Source organism: Sceloporus occidentalis, unplaced genomic scaffold, assembly GCF_023333645.1.
Source record: "Sceloporus occidentalis isolate IW3139 unplaced genomic scaffold, rSceOcc1.0.p SCAF_2, whole genome shotgun sequence".
Classification (NCBI taxonomy): domain Eukaryota; kingdom Metazoa; phylum Chordata; class Lepidosauria; order Squamata; family Phrynosomatidae; genus Sceloporus; species Sceloporus occidentalis.
The window spans coordinates 72046364-72067496 of NW_028316982.1; the positions used below are offsets into that span (position 1 = coordinate 72046364).

Here is a 21133-nt window from a genome sequence, read left to right on the forward strand (position 1 = left end):
TGTATTTGCATTTTAGACATCCTTATTATATTTTAATTTACTTTAGAAACTGTTCTAAATTAATGTTTTTAGTGTGAACGTTTAAAACATTTTTCTATCCACCATTTAACTGTATTTTGTTTTAACTCAAGTTGTGAACTGCCTTGGACAGGATATAAATTAATGAAATGAATATCCTCCCCATCTTGCAAATTACACCACCTTCACAATTTGCTTTATGAGAGAAACTTATTTTTTAAAGGCAACCTTAGCTGTAACAACTTTTCTTTCAGGCAATCAGGCTCATCATTCCTCACAGGGCAAAAAAATAATAATATTAAAATCAGCTTCCAAAACATACAAAATGTAAAACTACAACACCAAGGGAATTGGCTGGTTTTGTTCTAACTACATTATAGCACAGCATTGGAAAGACTGTTGGTGTTAATTATGGACCTAATAAACCATGGTTTGTGGCCAAAGCTGAAAATGTAACCCATCAGTTTAAATGAAACAGCAAAGCAAATACTTTCTGCATTGACTTAGCTTCTTTTTAATCAGAAAAACCGCCACTGCAGACATATACCAAACATATGAAAGAACAGTTGATCCAAAACTGTACAACATACATGTGTAGGAAAATACTTTTGTTTTATAAAGAAAATACTTGCTCGAGTATTAAAGACATAAATGGTTAACATGATTTTGGATGTATCCTCTGGTTTGTCAGTCCTTTAGAGAAGGGTACTTGACTGTTCATTTTTAATGTTATTTGTATTACATTATTATTATTATTAACCTTTATTTATAAAGCGCTGTAAATTTACACAGCGCTGTACATACAATCTTTTTAATTGGACGGTTCCCTGCCCTCAGGCTTACAATCTAAAAAGACACGACACAGAAGGAGAAGGGAGTGGTGGTGGGGAAGGGGCCTGCCTAGTAAGATGATACATATAAAATACATAGCAAAACAGGAAATGATTGACTAAAACAGACAACAAAAGAACATCAAGAGAACATTACATAATTTTTTAAATATAAAAATAAATTTTAAAAGTGTAGTTTTATCTGAGAACATAAGTACTGTCACAAACTAGATTTTGTAGTTTATTCTAGCTAGAACCTGTATTCAATAATATTCTCCATCAGATGTATTAACATTCCAAAGAGCATTTCAATAATATGGAGAAAAAGATGGATGACTGCCAAGAAGTATGTAGTTAGTGCCATGTTTTTCTCAACAAGGGAATCTGTAATTTTTTTAATGCATTCATTTAATAACAGTACAGGATGTTACCATTTTATAGTTCATTGTTTCTGCACAGTAGTTTAGCATCCCTACTGTTCTGGAGGGCGTTGTGTTCTCTTAATGTCAATAATGGCAAGATAAATCCATGGTCAACAACAGTAATGTTGCTCTGACTGAAATGGCAAATTGTTCTTTGTAAGTGCACTTGAATAAGAATCTTAAGCTCGATCTTCAAAAGAACCTTGTGCTATGCTGCTCAACATTATAAAATCATTTCTACAAAAAAAGCTGGTGCACAGCAACCCAGAGAGAACCCTTAATCATACATGGAACAAACTAAGCAGAAGGCTTCAAACAGCAAATGTCTGTGTGAACGCTATCATTTAGTCCTGTAGACTGAATAGACATAGACAATTTATTATAAACTAGATTTTCTCATAAGTATATGTGCTTAAAGATGGTTTATGGAAAATGGCACCAGTCTAAATAACAGTAGTCTAACTGAGCAGAATATATGTTGATACTATATGACAGTATAACATCGACATAACAACCAATAAGTTAATAATATATGACAGTATAACATTATCATTTTAACAGTTCATTAGCAGTACATGTGAGGAATACAGAAAAAAATCCAGCTGGTTCAGACCAAAGGCCTCCTTAGCCCAGCATCCTGCCTCCCAGAGTAGACAGCTAGATGCTTTGGGACCTTCCTCTCATCTTACGGTAGGTCATGAGGGTAGTAGCCCAATATCATGTGAAGCCTATCATAACTTCAAACAAGCATACCAATAAGTCAATTAATGATATCAGTGTAGGATATTATTATAGGAAGTCCATGGTAGCAATCCTTTTGGAAATTTATATTAAGAGGCAAAACATTAAGATATAAATCAATATTAGCAGTCAGAGCAAAATATGCTGGCCTGTAACTGAAATAAAATAGCAATATTCCATACCCGAACAAAGTGGCTAGCCACTCTAATGGAGGCAGTGTCTTTGAGACCCCCCCAGGAATTGAGGCCAGGGTATATAAACAAGGCATGGCCTCATTGGCCAAGCCTGGGCATGTGAAGGGGGCAGACCTAAGTTATTTAAGCTCCTTGCCCCCTCTGTCTGACCTCTTTTTGTCACACAAGGGTGAGGGTCCTGATCTGTGGCTTCAGTATGATTTACTGGCCAGTGCGTCAAGCTCATTGCAGCCATTTTGGCCCACACCTCTGCCTGGGGGGACATTGCCATGATTGAGTGGTTGGGAAAGTGAGGCCTGAGTTGGAATGGGATCCTTCCTTCATTGTTTGAGCACACTGGCCCACAGCCTGTCGTCCTCATCCACCTGGGAGGCAGTGACCTTGGCCTACTGAAAGGCAAGGCTCTCATTTGGCAAGCCAGACATGATTTTGAATTTCTTTGACAAAAATGGTCTGGGGTGCCATTGTTTGGTTTGAAATTTTGCCTCACTTAGTCTGGTGTGGCGATGGTAATCCACATAAATTGGATTTGGCTAGGAAGAGGGTCAACAGAGAGATACATAATACATTGAAAAAGTCTTTTGATTATGTTACCAGTCATTCCACAATTGTATTTTGTTGACCCAAACTTTATAGAGCTTATGGGGTCCACTTTTCAGAGGAAGGTAACATTTTATTCCTGGGAGACATCCAACAAGGGGTGAGGGCTGTGTTAGCTGGCCTGCTGGGGGAAAGGGACGAAGTAGACACTTGTCCCTTATCCGCGGCCTTAAAGGGGGTTGGGGAAATTTCAGTGTACACCTAGGCACCCCCTTATGGTGAAAGGTCTGCCTCTGGGCAGCCTTTACAGGTCAAGGGACCTGGGGGTTGCTCAGGAAACAGCCTTTGGTGAAGATATGGGGTTATTACCCTCTCTTAAAAAATCAAGGGAGTTTGGGAGAGAGTGCCTCATATCTACTTCCCTATGACTGGCTGAGGATACAATCCGAGTCGTTGGATTGCCCCCAGAGTCTGGTGTTTTTACCCAATGGGAAGGCTGAAGAGGTGGTCTTGGAATGACACCTGGCTCCAGCTGAACCCCAATCAGGATTCCACCCTCAGTTGATGTCTCTCAAGAGTTAAAGTTAAGAGTTCTCTTTAAATAGGTTTCAGGTCTAATAAATGGCCCATTTTATACATCCCACTTACGTGTCTGGTCTCTTTATTTCATGGTGGGGTCTCAAAATACAATATATACAAACACTGCCAAAATATCCAAATACAAGCCCTGTAGTAAACCTGAGACACCATCTTTAGTCCCCAAACAAATAAATAATAACTAGCTCACACTTTAGCAACATATGGTCCATGTCATAAACCAGGAAAGGGCAATTCCATATTTTAACTCCCAGGGCAAGAAGGCAACAGGAGAAGCAAGATGGGGAAAAAACTTTTTGAGAATACTTTTTTTGCTGTTACTGCCCTCTGTACAGGATATTGTGCTAAAGGCAATAACCAGAGTAGCATCTGTTACTAGAGATGCCTTTATAACTGGTGGTCTGAAAAAACCTGGAGCCAGTTTCCTTTGGCAACTCCCTTTTGAAGACCTATGTGGTTGGGTATGGCAAACAGAGACAGTCAGTTTTAATGGCAAATGGGGTATTTCTTCTCTCTCCACAGAACACACATAGATGTATTGTCAGATTAGCTGTAACTCTAACTACCCCAGATAGCAATAATTCTAGCAGAATTAGCTCTGTGCAACCCTACCTCTTAGTGTTTAACATAATTTTGACTTCATTAATTTGTTCTCTAATAAATGCTTGACTGTTACTTAAAATGGGTGGGTAATTGCAGCCATGGGATTGGAAGTGGCCTCCAAGGTTCTTTTCTGTACAATTTTTTTAAAAAAGTAAATTTCATCTCCTGGAGGCCTCTAGAAGAGGCATTTTACCCTTTAAATAGATTGCACAGCTTTGTTATTGTTTGCTATTTAAACATAGAACTCATTTTTATCAATCATAGTAGTGGGCTTCCAGCCACTTCTGGATTGCATTTGTTTCATTTTTTGGGGTCCGAGACAGATGATTGGGGTCTAGACGTATCATAGTTGCCTGTCCCTGGTTTAAGGGGTTGGAATCATGTGGGTCATTGCTCATCTGCCACCCCAAGGCTGTTTATGTGACATCATCATCCCCAAATATTTTTTTTGTTAAAAAAAATAGGAAAAATCAATTCTCAGAAGCCTCTAGAAGGGATGATTCTTGACAGTTCTCTGTTTCACTGGTTAAAAAGTGATTTGCTTTCATGGTGGGTGTGGGATTGTGGGGAATAGTCTTCAGGACCTCCAGTTTCACCTCTGGCCCAGACAGTATGGATGCAAATGGTGTTTGAGTTAAAATTCACACTAGAGAGAGGTTTTAGGATACTATTAAGTGGTTGTATTATTAAAAGTTCTACTTTATAGTTTCCTGAGATGTGTCTCTTTGATTCATGGGTCCAGTTTTTCCATTTTCTGTTTGCACTAAAATATGATGTGGTGCTGTCACATTTCTCATTGAGTGAAAGATCAGTCAGTGTGTTGTGTATAAATAGCTTCATCTGGGGTGGGTGACTGCTACTAAAGGGTTTATGGCAAGCTCTAGCCCAGGCTCTTCCCACCGCTCCTCATAAATAAAATGCCTACTTTCTGGTTGCAGTCATTTACTTCATCTGTCGTGTATTTTTGGAGGAGAGGACAGAAATGTCATTCAGTAAAGTCTGATTAGGAATTACATATGTCACATGTATACATTCTTTAGCAAAAAAGTACAGAATCTAATACTGAAGGAAACTATGGCTGCTTCAACACTGCAGAAATAATTGCCATGGCTCAATACTGTGGAATTTTGGGATTTTTAATTTGTTGTGGTACCACAGCTGTCTGACAGAGAAGGCTAAATATCTCACAAAACTTCAAACCCTAGAATTTCATAGCATTGAGCTATGGCAGTTAAAGTGGTGTCAATCTGGATTATTTTTGCAGTGCAGATGCAGCCTTATTAATTTACTTTGTGAGCAAGGCCGCGTCCTGCTGACCTTTTCCTAAAGGACTCTTGCTACAAGAGGTTTTAAATTTATTTTAAAATATTGGTTCTGTTAATTCATTTTCATTGCAGAGTTGAAGTACAGTGCACCCTTCCTTTATGCGGGGATCTGTTCAGGATTCTCCCGCGTAAAAGAAATAGCGCATATGCTCAAGCCCCATTAAAAGTGGTGGGGCTTGTGCTCGCGATGGTGCAGGGTGGCAGCAGCGCACGTGCCGTTGTTTCTTCCGGTGCATAGCACCGCTTCTTTTAGTGCACAGTACTGCTTCTTCTGGCACTGCTTTCAGTGTATGCTGAAAGCAGCGTATAATGCACCCGTGTATGACGCGGGCACACTGTACAATGTATGGAAAGATGCCATGGTGCTTTAAGGTAAATGTAAAGGTTTCCTCTTGACATGAATGTCTAGTCATAACAAATTGTAGGGGGCAGTGCTCATCTTTGTTACTAAACTGAAGAACCAGCATTGTCCAAGGATTGTTCTAGTGGGCATGTGGCCAGCATGGCTGCATGGAACACTGTTACCTTCCCATTGAAGTGGTACCTATTTATTTACTTGCATTTGCATGCTTTCGAACTGCTAGCTTGGTGGGAAGGATGGTTTGGGAATGTATATTTTAACACTGTAAGCTGCCCCGATTGTGTTTCATAGAGGGGCGGGATATCATCGTCGTTATTATTATTATTATTATTATTATTATTATTATTATTATGGGAGGGCTAGATTGTGCAAGATTTGAAACATTAAAAGAAAAAGCTTCTACAAAATCCTAAAAGGAATGGGTAACCAGTGAAGAGATACTAAAAGTGTGGTAACATGATCAAAATGATGAGCTGAAAAGATAATCGTAGCAGAGGAATGTTGAATGGAAATCAGAGAACTAAGGTGAGACAATGGGAACCCCGTCAAAAGAAGGTTGCAGTAATATCCAAAACATGAACTAAAGTCTTAGCAGAGAAATTATTATTATTATTATTATTATTATTATTATTATTATTATTATGTGATCTAATTTTGGCAATATTTTAAGGGGAAATTAACATGACTGATACAGCCTGAATCTGTGGGGCAAAGGGCAAAGAAGAGTCAAAAATAAAGCCAAGACTATATGCTTCTTTTACAGGATGAATGGGAACATTATTAACCATGATAGAGAATGTATATTGGAAAGAAGGTTTAGGAGGAAAGATAAGTAGTTCTGTCTTTGCATTACTGAGTTTTAGATGCTGATGAAACATCCATGATTAATTAGTGCTTTCAGGTCCAATAATGGTCTAATGACACTTTATAGTTCATCAATGGACAACTTTTGTGTGAGAGATTTCTTCTGTGTACTTCTTTTAGAGTATATACAATTGTCTTCTGTGGACATAATTGTGTTGTTGTGACAACTTACATAGATTATTTGATGTTTCAACAGATGTGCCTACTATCATTTTGTTATTGTGACTTGTCTTTGAAGAACTACTTTCATGTTGGCAATAATTACTCTTGCATTACCAAGTTAATGGAAGACAAATGCAAGGAATTTGTTAATTATGTCCTATTAGTATATCACTAATATATTAAATTCATATATCTACCAGCTAGCACATAGGAAATTTAGAACTTTCTCCTATATCTCTGTTGGATCTGGATAGACAGAATTCAGATTTCTAAAATTATCTAATTATTTAATAATCTGCCTTCCTCTTAAATTCCTGGGCTGAACTTCTAGCCCTCTTGAGCTCAACAGCATCTACAACTGAAATGTAACCATTTTAATAACTGGTTAAAAGATGTATTCCTTTGCAATCTCACTCACTGTATTGTTAGCAATTTCAAGGACTGGTAGCCAAACCTTGTTAACATTAAGGGTTTCCTCTTTCCTGTTGGATGATTTGTAACATGTTCTGCTACTGCTGATTTTTCTAGCCAACTCAGTCTGCAGTGTCTCTCGTAGTCCTTGATTCTTGTTTGCACACTGCATTTGGTGGTCCCTATGTAGACAGCTGCGGATGTAAAAAATCCAGCAAATGCTTTGCTCAGCCAAGGACCAGGGAGACCCTCTCACAGCCGCTGGAGTTTACCACATACCATGCAGCTGCGGACAAGCCTACATAGGGATCACCAAACGCAGTGTGCAAACAAGAATCAAGGAACACGAGAGAAACTGCAGACTGGGTCAGCCAGAAAAATCAGCAGTAGCAGAACATGCTACAAGCCATACTGGGCATAAAATACTGTTTGAAAACACTGAAATTCTGGACCATGCCAACAACTACCATGTCAGGATGCACAGGGAAGCCATTGAAATCCAGAAACACCCGGACAATTTCAACAGGAAAGAGGAAACCCTTAAAGCAAACAAGGTTTGGCTACCAGTCTTGAAAAATAGCAAGATGAAGACTCAACAAATGGAAATGAGAAATCTCCCAGGGTCAGGAATTTCCTAGCAGACAATGAGTACTAATCAAGCAGACACTAATCCTCTTTTGCAGACCCTCCCACCCTGAGGCCTGCCCTTAGCAAGAGAACAAGACACATGCCTTTCCAGGTCACACAATATATATACCTGTCCTAGACTGCGGCCAGCACACCCACACTATGCCGATAAGAATGGCTTAGCACAGCAAGTGGAAGCAGACCACAGACCTTGCAAGGAGTCAGCATTAGAGAGCAATCTGAAAGCCAAGTCAACATCAGGATACCAGAAGTCAGAGTAGTCAAATCAGTCCAGGGTCAAAGCAGCCAGAAGATAACACGGGTCCAGTCCGTTCCAAGGTCAAGGCAACAAGGAGTCAAGATACAAGGAACCAGTGCCGGCAGCAATCACACCAAAGGATCATGCAATAAACTCTGGCCCTGAGTTGATGCCTCTCTGCACCTTAAGTAAGGGAAACTCTCCCCCATGCCACCTGAGGCTGGTTTGCTAATTGCCTCTCTGCAGTTCTCCTGGATCTGCGCCTGCAAGCACTCTCAGCCCTTCTTTGTTTATGGGTAGGCACATCCAGGCATGATTCCTCCCCAGAGACACCACTAGGCTGCTGCACTGCAGGAGGCATCTCACTAGCACTAGGACCTGGTTGAGCCTCCTACTCTGGGGCTGGGGGATCACAGCTGGGACCTGGCAGAGCAGGATTAGCACCTGGTGTAGCCTCAATTAGCTCTTGCTCTGAAGGAGGCTCATCCTCCTCCTCCTCGAGCTGCTCTTGGCTGGCCATGACAATACCCAACTCATTTCCAGGCAAGCATTCTCTGAAGATGCAAGAGAAGTGCTGGTGAAACGTCAGGAAGAAACTCTTCTAGAACATGGCCACATAGCCTGAAAAACCCACAAAAACTAAAAAAGTATCAATTACTGGTTTAAAATACAAATAAAATATAGTATTGCTAAACATCCATCTTCTAATTTAACCCCAGACAGACAATATGACCCAAAATGTTGTCAAGTCTTGGGGGGGGGGGGAACAGTGGGAGTTGAATATCTTCCTAGTGACCATTGGTTTCCATCTGCTCATTCTGTTCCCAGCAACTCTAGAACACTAATGAGTATTTGAGGTTAAAGAAATAACACTGTCATTTGTGGATTTGGAATTTGGCCCTGTGGCTAACACATGTCTGAATGAACATCATAAGATCAAACATTTTAGGTAGCAGTAGGCTTGTGTGTATGATGGGAGAAGGCAGAAACCAAATAAATTAGATTTTTTAAAAAAATACAATTTAATTTCTTTAAATGCTATGAAATGTTTAATGCTATGAAGTGTTACCTGTATGAACTGTGCTACCTAATTTGTTGGTGGTTCTGGTGTCTGGATTTCAGTAATGGCCAAAATGAAAGAAATTAATCCTTTCATCTTGGATGCAATTTGAATGGCCTAATACCTACATCTCTTTAGATTTTTAGTTTGATCATTATTTCACTTTACCTATGTCTTTACCCTTAGGCACAATAGTATTACAAGTTGCTATTGTCATGATAGAATAGCGTTGGATATACAGTGGGACTTGGCATCTGCAGACCTGCCATCTGAGGATTTGAGCATTTGCAAATGGCAAGCCCACATTGTCCCCAATGGTGGCATGTGTCAGAATCCACCTTCAGGCAGTCATTCAGGGTGTATTCTGCCATGAGGTTTGGAGAGAGAGAGAGAGAGAGAGAGAGAGAGAGAGAGACCTTGTAGAGATAGATGGATGGATGGATAGATAGATAGATAGATAGATAGATAGATAGATAGACAGACAGACTGCAGAATGGGGGCCAGTGAATAGACTCTCACACACAAATAGGGATAGAGATAGATAAGCATATACAGTGGTACCTCGGGATACGAATTACCCAGCTTACGAAATTTTCAGGATACGAAAAAAATTAATTTAAAAAAACTGTTTCGGGTTAAGAAAGTTTTTTCGGGTTACGAAAAAACTTTTGGTGCTTTTCGGCGCTATTTTACACCAAATCGCGGCTTTTCCCCATTAGCGCCTATGGGGATTCGGCTTGCGAAAGCCTTTCGGGTTACGAAATTGACAGCGGAACGAATTAATTTCGTAACCCGAGGCACCACTGTATAGAGAGGGAGTTGAGATATAGATAGATAGGCATTTTTGGGAAGGAGGACTGCCACCATGGGGAATGGGCCGGATGGTCATGTATCGCAGGCAGGCAGCTTTATGAGGGCTGGATGGGTAACAGATACCACAGATGCATACATCCTTAGATCTCTCCTAGTCAAAGGAACTAGGAACCAAATGGTTACTCCCCCCCCCCCTTCTTCCCCCCTTCAGCACAAAGGGAGGAATTCTACATCAAAGCTGACCAGAAGAAAGTGCCATTGGAAAAAGCAACCAAAGGGGAGGGGTCTGGGGGATTTTAAAGTGCTGTCTCTATCTGGAGTTCTCCAGATTCAGCAAAGAAGTGATCCAATGTATTTCTACTTTCCTTATAATAAATGTTTGTTCTTACAATAGTTGTTGTTAAGGTCTGGTTAGAATACGCAATTCTCACAGCATGTGCATGTGGCTGTGCCACCATTAGGCACAGCCCCATTGTCCCCAGTGTTACTTGGCCACACCCCCATTAGGGACAATGGGACTTCACTTGAAGTCCTGTTGTCTCTAGTGATGATGTGGCCATTGGGGACCACAAGACCTGGAGCATTTCAAGATTTTGGTATCTGTGGGGGGATCTGAGAAGGATCCTCTCTCAGATACTGAGGGCCCTCTGTATTAGGTGAAATATGACAGACAACTGTAATATATGATGGGATTAAAAAATAATAAGGTTGAGACTTGTAGGCACCAGGGTTGCCAAGTCAGAATCATTCCAGGCCCTGATGTTTCCAAGCCAAAGCATGATACCTAGTGACATCCCTGATGATGTCATTAACTCTTATGCATTAAGTACCAATCACAGTTGCTCAAAGCATGTCATTCAAATGCACATGAAGACCATATTTTCCTGTTTGGAAATTAAAACAGAATTTTTATCTGAAGGAGCCATTTCCAAATCAAGGTGAAATGCAGGGATTATCCCTCCTCACTTACTTAGGCAGATGAGATGAGGAACTTTTATCTAGCCTAGTTGCTTCTAGCCAGAAGGTGGATGCAGAACAGAGGAGACAGTCAACCCTGGTGCCACAATGATTGAGAGGGAAGTTAACAAAGTAAGTACTCAGTTACGATTTCCATACTGTAGGAAGTTGCTACTTCGTACTACACTAAAGGGAAGCACACAACCGTTTCCTGAAGCATAACCGACTCAGACTTAATGTCTTTTTGGAGATGATACATAAATACTGGAGACTCATGGCAAAGCACTGAGATCTGGCAACCTTATTGAACAGTAGTTGGTCAAGTAGGGAATATTGTATGTCTAATTCAAACTCAAGAACAGGGATTGAACTTTCAGCCTGCATTGACACATTTACTCAACATAATAAAGGCAGAAAGGTGGGAATGAAGGGATGGTTTGTTTCACATTCCTCAACATCATCTGTATATAGAAGGTTGTGAGCTGCAGTATTGTCCTATGCCTCAGCTCTTCACTTCTCCTTCCTTGTCTCATAAAGAGTTTATGCTCCTCAATGGATGTTAAAGAAACTTTAGAAGCTAAACAGGCTAAATATAAACTCTCTTGCTGCAGACTCATGTTTTAGCATACCCTTTGGGGTAGTATCCAGCTTATCAGGAGAATCCTCTCTTTTCAGGTAGACTTATCAAGATGATATTGTAGTTTTGTTATTGAAGGTTTTCTGTTTGTCAGCAGCTTTTGCTGAAGGCTGTTGAACTTTCTAGAGAGGGTCAGTTTATCAACATTATGGGTAAAAGGAATAAATGTAATATCTCATAAGTGAAGGTGGATTGTGATAATTTAATTACTCTATAACTTGAACTAGTTTGACACATTTGTATAAGGAAGAGTGCATTCAAACATATGTGAAAAATCCTACAGTGCTGTATGAAAGACTATTATGACACAGTACACTTATATGTTCTGTGCATACTTACATGGCAGTCACTCCCATTGAATAAACAGTGGGACTTACTACTGAATAAACATGCTTTTGATTTGAATTTAAGAAATTCAAGAATGCTAACTCAGTCCCATATGTTCACAACGATGCTAGTTCCTTATAGTGCAATTCTTTAAATATCTATTCAGAAGCAGTTGCCATTAAATTAAATTGTATTTGTGCATAAAGGATGGTTGCATAAAATAATGATGTGGACTTGAAAATCAAGGGATTTGACAGGTAAACAAACTTACTTTTACTGTAGGAATTCTGATTAGGAGAACCTTTTAAACACATGGATGCTTTTGGCATTGTTCTGTAGAGTGAAAACTGAAGATTCTAACAAGGTCCCAAAGGCTAGCCAAAAGTGCTTAGAGAGAGAACCTAGTCTAGTTAAAAAAAAAAACAAAATACAAACACACAAGCACAAACACACCAACTAACAACAAACTATGTTGTAAGGCACTATCTGGAACTAATTTGGGAATCACTCTCTAGATGTAAGGAAAAAAAATCAGTTAAGTTTGCCCAAATCAGATGACCAACAGTAGAGATATGCCACATTCTACAGAAGCAATATTCAGCAACCATTGTGGTAAGATCAAAAAAAAAAAAAAAAAAAAAAAAAAAAAGCTCAGTCCTTCATGTGTCAGCCAGAATCATACATTGTCAGATACTGTCAGACATTTTGGAGAAGATACTAGTTAGAAATCTGATATGAAGGCCTGTTGAAGGGAAAGACACCCTCCTGCCATTTCCTTCTTCCAGTATTTTCAACAGGGAAGGGAATTTGGAGGAAAGGAAAGTCTAGTTTTTTTCCCCCTGGGCTTTCCAATGTCTATGTATAAACAAAATGCATCCAGTTATGGAGCACCCTTCAAAGACATGTTCATGCAGCATTCTTTTTTAATACACACACACACACACATACACACACACACACACCCCTACCTTTTTATTTCCAAGATTATAACATTATTTATTTGATTATGCTCTGTTTTATGGCTATAATGTATTTGATATTTACTGATTTTGGATATGATCATTTTGTTCAATATTTTATTCTGTAGGCAAAAAAGGAAGGATATAGATATCTTACATATCCTTGTTATGGACTTCAGATATTTCATAGGGAAGAACAGAACAATTGCTGGGGAATTGTACTTTATTTAAATTGTAGCAACTATAATTCATGTTTTTCCCTTCTATTTACATGAAAGCAGTGTAGGGCACATTTTCATTTTTTTGTCAAAAAGACTCCATATCATTATATGTACTAGAGAATTCTCACAGGCATTCAGTTTTTAAAGTAAAACTGAAGTAAGGTGTTGCTTCATCTGTGTGTTACAGCTCAAAATTGCTCGGGGTTGAGGACTTGTGGACAGTGTTTGGAACATCCAGGTTGTGGATGGTGCAATGATCCCAGTAATACAGGCAAAGGCCATTGTGTGGAAGGATCTTCAAGGGGGCCAGTGAAGTCGATTGGATTGCATTCTACTGAAATGGTTCTTGACAACAATCTCTGCCCGAAAGAGAAAAATTATGAATGGTCCTTTATCCAGTGCCCAGGTAAGAGTTCTTAACTATGGTCTTTGTGTTGGATGTTTAATTCCAATAAAATTATAGAATGATTAATGGTTTTACTGCAAGAATACACTAACACTGTCAGCGCAACTGCTGGGGTCCAACAACCCTTGTCAGCAACTCAAACGAGTCCTGGGGTTAAATCAGACCCTTGGAGCAGAGCTGGCAAATTTCCAGAAGCCGAAGCGTGGCTCCCAGAGTCCAATTGGGATGACAGCAACTGGATGTCTTCCAGGAACTGCAGCAATGCAGGAACCTCCAGGGACACACAGCAAACCGATGCTGTAGCTTCTTCTGATAAACCACCAGAGAAACAAAAGTCCCCAAAGTGCTCTTTATTCACAGTGCTATAATACAAAACCAGATCTCTAAAACTCCACAACATACCAATCCAACTCCTACTTCAAACCCACACCACACCCTTGCAACACCTGGGCTTATATAGACTCCAGACCATGTGGTCTCCCAAACCCAGTGAGTTCAGGTGTGTAGCCATGCCATGTGTCTCCTCTGCAATCCAGACACATGTTTCATCATCCATGGCTATGTGCACTTGGACATTGACATGTCCTTGGCCCAATGAGCTTCAGCTGTGCTAGATCAACCTTGCCACTCTGCTGAATGCTCATGGCCAAACACACACACATCAAGCATTTCCCTGTGTGCTGTGTTTTAACCCTTCAAATCCTGACAAACACTAACACTATGCATCCTGATTTTACTGGTTACTTTATTATATATTTTCAAAACTTTATTTAAAATGTTAGGTTTCTGAAATCCCCTCACTTTTTTCATTCATTCTATAACCACCAAATCACATATTCAGAATATGTGCTTTATAATAATCTATAAAGTTATTAAATGAGGCTCAAGGGGGCACATGACTGTTATAATCTAGGTGAAATACAAAAAGATACCCTGTCTCCTTTTTTTAAAAAAAAAATCACTGTAAAGGATTATATAAATAATAGGATGGTAGTTATTATTGGTGTGGAGAAAGTTTTAAAATAAGAGTTCACCTCCAGGGTACTTGGAGGACCGCCTCTCCCCATACAGTCTGCCTCGCACTCTCAGATCGGGCGGAAAACATTTGCTAAGAGTTCCTAAAGCAAGATACATTTCATCTCGGAGGGCATTTTCCATCTCAGCCCCTCAGCTTTGGAACTCCTTGCCCGATGAGCTCCACGTCACCTCCCTAGATGTATTCAAGAGGAATTTGAAGACCTTCCTATTCCGCCAGGCTTTTTCCCATGAGCATTAATGTTATCTTTATCTCCCCTTGATGATGCATACTGTTCAATCCAGCTATTTGTTATGGTTTTTAATGTTTTTAATTGTTTTGTAAGATAACTGGTTTTACATGATGTATGGTGTGGGTGGTTGGTTTGCACATTGCCAAGGATATATGCTGTTGTTTAACTGTTTCTGTTATACTTTTTCATGTTGGGAACCGCTGTGATCTGCATAGGAACAGCGGTATATAAATAAAATTATTATTATTATTATTATTATTATTATTATTAAACAGACTGTGGCTTGAGAATAACTGGAAATATTGAAGAGACTGTGGGTAAAACCTGATGTAATTCCTCTGCAAGAAGGTCTGCTGACTCAGGATAGCAGTGTTGAGTCAAAAATGTTTCAGAGGCCCAGATATTTTATTTATATAACCAAGGTTGTAGTGATGGGTATAATATTCCAACTGATGGGTATTTTATCCGCCTTAAGCAACCTTACCTTTTCTAGTTTTCCAGAGAATAAAACAAAGGGAAACTGTGGGAAGTAATGAAGGTAGTAGTAGAAATAAAAGGCAGATGGACAAAAGCTGATAAATCTCTTCTAGTTTAACTGCAGATGGGGAAAAGTTTATGTGAAAGCCATGCAGACTTTTTCTACTATTATAATTTGCTTCTAACACATGAATGGTATACCCTATGTACCTGAGCTAGACAGCTTTTCTTTGCAGAATTAATAAGCTTGGAGGTTGGTTCTAAAACTTCGTATCTTGATGCATTTTCAAGCAGTACTACTCCCAAGCTCTCAAGTGATCTAACATTTTGAATTTATGATTTTATCTCAGTTCATTAACTATGCCAGTAAATTCCCATAACTAAATATCAATACAATTAACTGTATGAAGTGTTTTGAGCTCTATACCTATACCTTTCAATGTTATTATTATTTTTTTTTTTTAGAATGATAAATTAAGGTCTTTGTTATCCAGGCAACAAGGAAGATGTACAGAGCACAAAAACATACAATAAAAGCCAACTAAAGTAGCTATACTTAAAAAAAAACTTGTCTTAAAGCTGCCATAAGCTGTAAACATATACACTTAATATCTCTGCGCACCTATTTAGAGTAGGCTTTAATAATCAGTTTAAAACAAAGTAAGGACTGGAACAGACCGGCATCGAAAGTCGGCTTCCAGTGAAGAGATGACGCATGTCCCAAGATGCCCACAAGCAAGCTTAAGTCCATCTGGCTGCCCACACCTGGGCCGGCTTCCAGGTATTCTGGCACATGGCATTTATACGCTGCATGCTGCCAGAGCATCTTAAAACTGGCTTCCGGCCACGATGTGGGTGGAAAGCTGGGTTTTTATCACCCACAAAATGAATGGCTCCAAGATGGATTGGGACCATGACATGCAGTTTCCATGGCCCCAATCAGCCTTTGGAAGGGGTAGCCTATTTCGCCCCTAAGTCTGGTTCCTGGTTGTCAGGGCAGAACTACGTGAAGATTCCCCTTACTAATATATTGTAATAGCGAAACTTTGTTTACACTGATGCAGCTATGCCAGAACTTTTAAAGAGAAGAAGGCATATTTCATATAAACATTTTTGGCCCCATGAGAAGTGTTCTTGCATTTTGATAACTCGGAGGAAGGGAGAATATCGAAATGTTCACAGCAGCTGCATTCAATCCCTGATGCACATTCAGAATAGGGATATAATTCTTCATTAATTTCACTCTCAAAGGAAACAATGACTAATTTTTGCAATATTTGTCTGGCTTCAAGAATGCCTGCAAAAACTATGTGATTACTTTTCAATTACTATTAAAAGTTTGAGACTTGGTCTTTGCAATATTCGTACCTGGTATTTTATATTAGAGACAGCATTTTCCCGCAGTAAAAAAAAAATTCCATAAATAAATAAATAAATAAATAAATAAATAAATAGATTACTTCCCTAGAGAAATATAGGCTATAATTCTGTTTCACCTATCTATGCAACCCTCTTAGTTAGATAGCTAAGTAGCGTTTTTCATCCTGACTCACTCAATCCCCGAAGATGCTGTGAATGATAGAGGTCTGTTTCCTTGTCTATCTGGCAGCAGGTGACTAGCATTTCCACCCCCTCCCATGAGTGAGAAGCGTGATCCCTGTCACCATTCCCCATTGCACTGGAGATTCCTTGGGCAAAGCAGGGTGGCAATATCAGCCAGCTGCTTCCTGATCAGCAAGGAAAGAGATCCGTGTCACTTGCAGTGGCTGTTGTCCAGTATGTTAGGACTGGGGGACTTTTATGGTCTCTATGCATTCCCTAAACTAGTGAATATGTAGACATAATACATATCCTCAAGGTCTAGCAAATTCCTCACTTGCCTCGAAGACAATTTCATTGTCCAAAAGGTGGAAGAGGCAACAAGGGGGCCAGCTATTTTAGATCTGATCCTAACCAACAAGTATGACTTGGTTAATGGGGTGCAAGTGTTGGGATCCTTAGGTGGAAGTGACCATGTTCTCCTAGAGTTTGTTATACAGTGGAAAGGAGAAGCCAGGCATAGTCAGACACACATTCTAGACTTTAGGAGAGCGGATTTCAGTAAACTTAGAGAAGTATTGAGGGTGATCTCGTGGTCAGAAATACTAAAAGAGAAGGGAGTTCAGGATGGATGGGAGTTTCTGAAAAGGGAGATACTGAAGGCACAATTTCAAATAGTTCCAGTGAGAAAGAAAAACGGGAGGTGTCTCAAGAAACCAGGATGGATGACTAAAGAACTTTCAACTGAGTTAAGTTTGAAACGGAACATGTATAAGAAATGGAAAAAGGGGGAAATCACAAAAACGGAATTCAAAGAAATAGCAGGCATTTGCAGGGGCAAAGTCAAAAAAGCTAAAGCACAGAATGAACTCAGGCTTGCTAGAGAGGTTAAAAACAGTAAAAAGGGCTTTTTTGGATATGTCCGCAGCAAAAGGAAAAAGAAGGAAATGGTAGGCCACTGCGTGGAGAAGACAAAATGCTAACGGGATAGAGAAAAGGCAGAATTACTCAACACCTTCTTTGCTTCAGTCTTCTCAGAAAAGGCAAAGGGTGCTCAACCTGAGGAAAAGGGGGAATAGGGGAATTTCAGCACAGAATAAGTAAAGAGATAGTACAGGAATACCTTGTTAATCTAAATGAATTTAAGTCTCCAGGACCAGATGAACTACATCCAAGGGTATTAGAAGAACTGGCAAATGTAATATTGGAGCCATTGGCAATAATCTTTGAAAACTCCTGGAGAACAGGAGAAGTCCCAGCAGACTGGAACAGGGCAAACGTTCCCATCTTCAAGAAGGGGAAAAAAGAGGATCCCAACAATTATCATCCAGTTAGTCTGACTTCAGTACCAGGAAAGATTCTAGAGCAGATCATTAAACAGAGAGTCTGTGAACATATAGAAGGCAATTCCAGAGTCACAAAAAGTCAACACATGGTTTCAGAGAAACAAGTCATGCCAGACAAATCTGATCTCTTTCTTTGATAAAATTACCAGCTTGGTAGATTAAGGGAATGCTGTGGATATAGTATATTTTGATTTCAGTAAGGCCTTTGACAAGGTTTCCCATGACATTCTTGCAGACAAACTTGTAAAATGTGGGCTAGACAAGGTAACTGTTACATGGATTTGGAATTGGTTGACTGGCCGAACCCAAAGAGTGTGCAACGACTCCTTTTCATCCTGGAGAGAAGTGACCAGTGGGGTCCCACAGGGCTCTGTCCTGGGCCCAGTGCTATTCAACATCTTTATCAATGACTTGGATGAAAGAATTGGGGACATACTTATCAAATTTGCAGATGACACCAAATTTGGAGGAATAACTAATACCCCAGAGGACAGAATCAACATTCAAAATGATCTGAATAGACTAGAAAGCTGGGCCAAAGCTAACAAAATGAAATTCAACACAGAGACATGTAAGGTACTGCACTTAGGGCGAAAAAATGAAATGCACAGATATAGGATGGGTGACACCTGGCTGAATGAAACTACGTGTGAACGGGATCTAGGAGTCCAAGTAGACCACAAGTTGAACATGAGTCAACAGTGCGATGCGGCAGCTAAAAAGGCCAATGCAATTTTAGGCTGCATCAATAAAAGTATAGTGTCTCAATCAAGAGAAGTGATAGTGCCACTGTACTCTGCTTTGGTCAGGCCCCACCTGGAATATTGTGTCCAGTTCTGGGCACCACAATTTAAAAAGGACATTGAGAAACTGGAGCATGTCCAAAGGAGGGCGACTAAAATGGTGAAGGGTCTGGAAACGATGTCCTATGAAGAACGACTTAGGGAGCTGGGCATGTTTAGCCTGGAGAAAAGAAGGTTAAGAGGTGATATGATAGCCCTATTTAAATATGTGAAGGGATGTCATATTCAGGAGGGAGCAAGCTTGTTTTTTGCTGCTGCAGAGAACAAAAACCAGAGTAATGGATGCAAGCTGCAGGAAAAGAGATTCCACCTCAACATTAGGAGGAATTTCCTGACAGTAAGGGCTGTTTGACAGTGGAACACACTTCCTTGGAGTGCAGTGGAGTCTCCTTCTTTGGAGGTCTTTAAGCAGAGACTGGATGGCCATCTGTCCGGGATGCTTTGACTGAGATTTCCTGCATGGCAGGGGGTTGGACTGTTATGCCCAAGATTGTAAGGGCAACCTGTTTATCCTGAGAGCGTGTAATGAAAACCTCTCCCTCTGTGGACCTATTCACAGCAAGGCTGAGAAAGACATTGAGACACCAAATTTGGTTTTAAACACCATGCATGTAACATTTATTGAATCACACAAGTAACACAACCATTGATTATCAAGAGCTCTTTCACTCACACATTCATACAATACTCACACACACTTTCCTTCCGCCGAACATTGATCAGTTGTTCTCGAAGGCTGGGGATGACACCGTTGCCGCGGTAGATGCCAACAAAATGGAGATGAAAGTCCAGGGTCTTTATACTTTTTCTTCTCTCTGGCTCTTGGCTGCTGAAGTCTTGCAATATTGCAGCCCATTACTCAACTTCCTCTTTTGGGAGGACAGACAGGTTGTTCAGATCAGTCCATGTTCAAAGCAACTCGTTCTGTTCAAAGTTCTCCATTGTCCTGTCAGTTCCTCATCATGGCGAGTCAGGAGATAAGGTTCTTCCCGGTCATGGTTTGTCACACCTGGACGGCACCCCGCTTCAGCTTCCAAGTTTTCAGACTTTCCTCGCCTCGGTTGCCAAATACCTTCATCACATCAATGCTTTGCGCGGAACCATCTTGTTTGTTCCTTTAGCTATGTTTAAAGCACAATTCCTTGGTTCTTCGGTTCTTCAGCTCTGGGTTTAAGTCAGAACTCACTCATTCGTCTTACAGGACTGGATGGCCCTTGTGGTCTCTTCCAACTCTACGATTCTGTGATTCTATGATTCTATATGAAACAGTCATGAATGTGTAACTCTAACTGCCCTAGTGAGTTCCAACCATTATTTACTGTGGAGAAAATAATGTTTCCTTTGCAGAAAATGCTATAATTGAGGGCTTATTCTGTGTAAAATGTGGTTTTTCAAGAAATTTGTTTTGCCCAAGCAACACCTTTTTTACACAGATAAAGTGTCTGTGCAGAATTATTTTGTGCAAATATCCTGTTTCCTTTGCAACAATGATATTTTCCACACATAAATACCACGTGTGGAATTTATGCAGAATACGTCCAAAATTGTGAAGATTCTCAAAAGTTTCTCCTCACAAGGATTACCTAACACTTGAGGAACTCATTTTTATACTGTTCAAATATTTTATTTTCTATCCCTAATTCAGAATGGGGACAATACAGTGCTACAGGCGATTCCGTAAAGATAATTCACCTATCTCTGTTATGTCACAAAGAAAGTGCAGTTATACAGTGTTATAATGACATATGACCCTTCACGGTGGCATCATGTATTCAACAAAACCCTTTTTAAGTTACTGTTAGATGGAGCAACAAATAGATGCAAAAAATAAGTGTATTGGTTTGGAGGGTATCAGAAAACATTTTGGGTCTTCTGAACTCTCTTCTTGGGTTAGGGGAATCCAAATTGCTTTTCTCAGATATCCTCTCTTAATTTATCAGAAGATGAATACTGAGTTTTGATTAATTGTTTTACTCTATCACTGCAGTACTGCAGAGATTTCTAATGAGACAGACACTAAATAAACGTCAAAACAAGAATGTCAGTGTTCTCAAATTAGTGACCATTATCAGTTTTATTAAATGACACACCAATCTTCACTTAATCAGTTTTACAAGAAAGAATTCAGTAAAAGAGAAACAGTACATGCAGATTCAAAATAATTTAGGAATGCTCTATGATGTAGAAAAGAATGTACCATCTACTCATATGAAACTAATGAGACTAATATCTTACTAACCTCTTATTGTACAAGCATTGAAGCATAATTTAATACGTGAGGCATGCAAGCAGTGAAAAATCACTTCTCAAGACTCTAGATTCTGGGTTTAGTAACTCTTCATTCATTAAGATTCTCCTATGTTGGT

General features: G+C 39.7%; 1 protein-coding gene across 5 annotated transcripts in view; it reads left to right on the forward strand.

The window, feature by feature from the left end:
* The window catches only part of ATRNL1 (attractin like 1), a 686837-nt gene that overhangs the window by 167934 nt on the left and 497770 nt on the right, over positions 1-21133 (forward strand). For all 5 annotated transcript variants that reach the window (XM_089509984.1, XM_089509985.1, XM_089509986.1 and 2 more), the window contains one exon: positions 13116-13334. In XM_089509984.1, coding sequence (XP_089366110.1) covers positions 13116-13334 — 219 coding nt within the window. The remainder of the gene's footprint in view (positions 1-13115; positions 13335-21133) is intronic.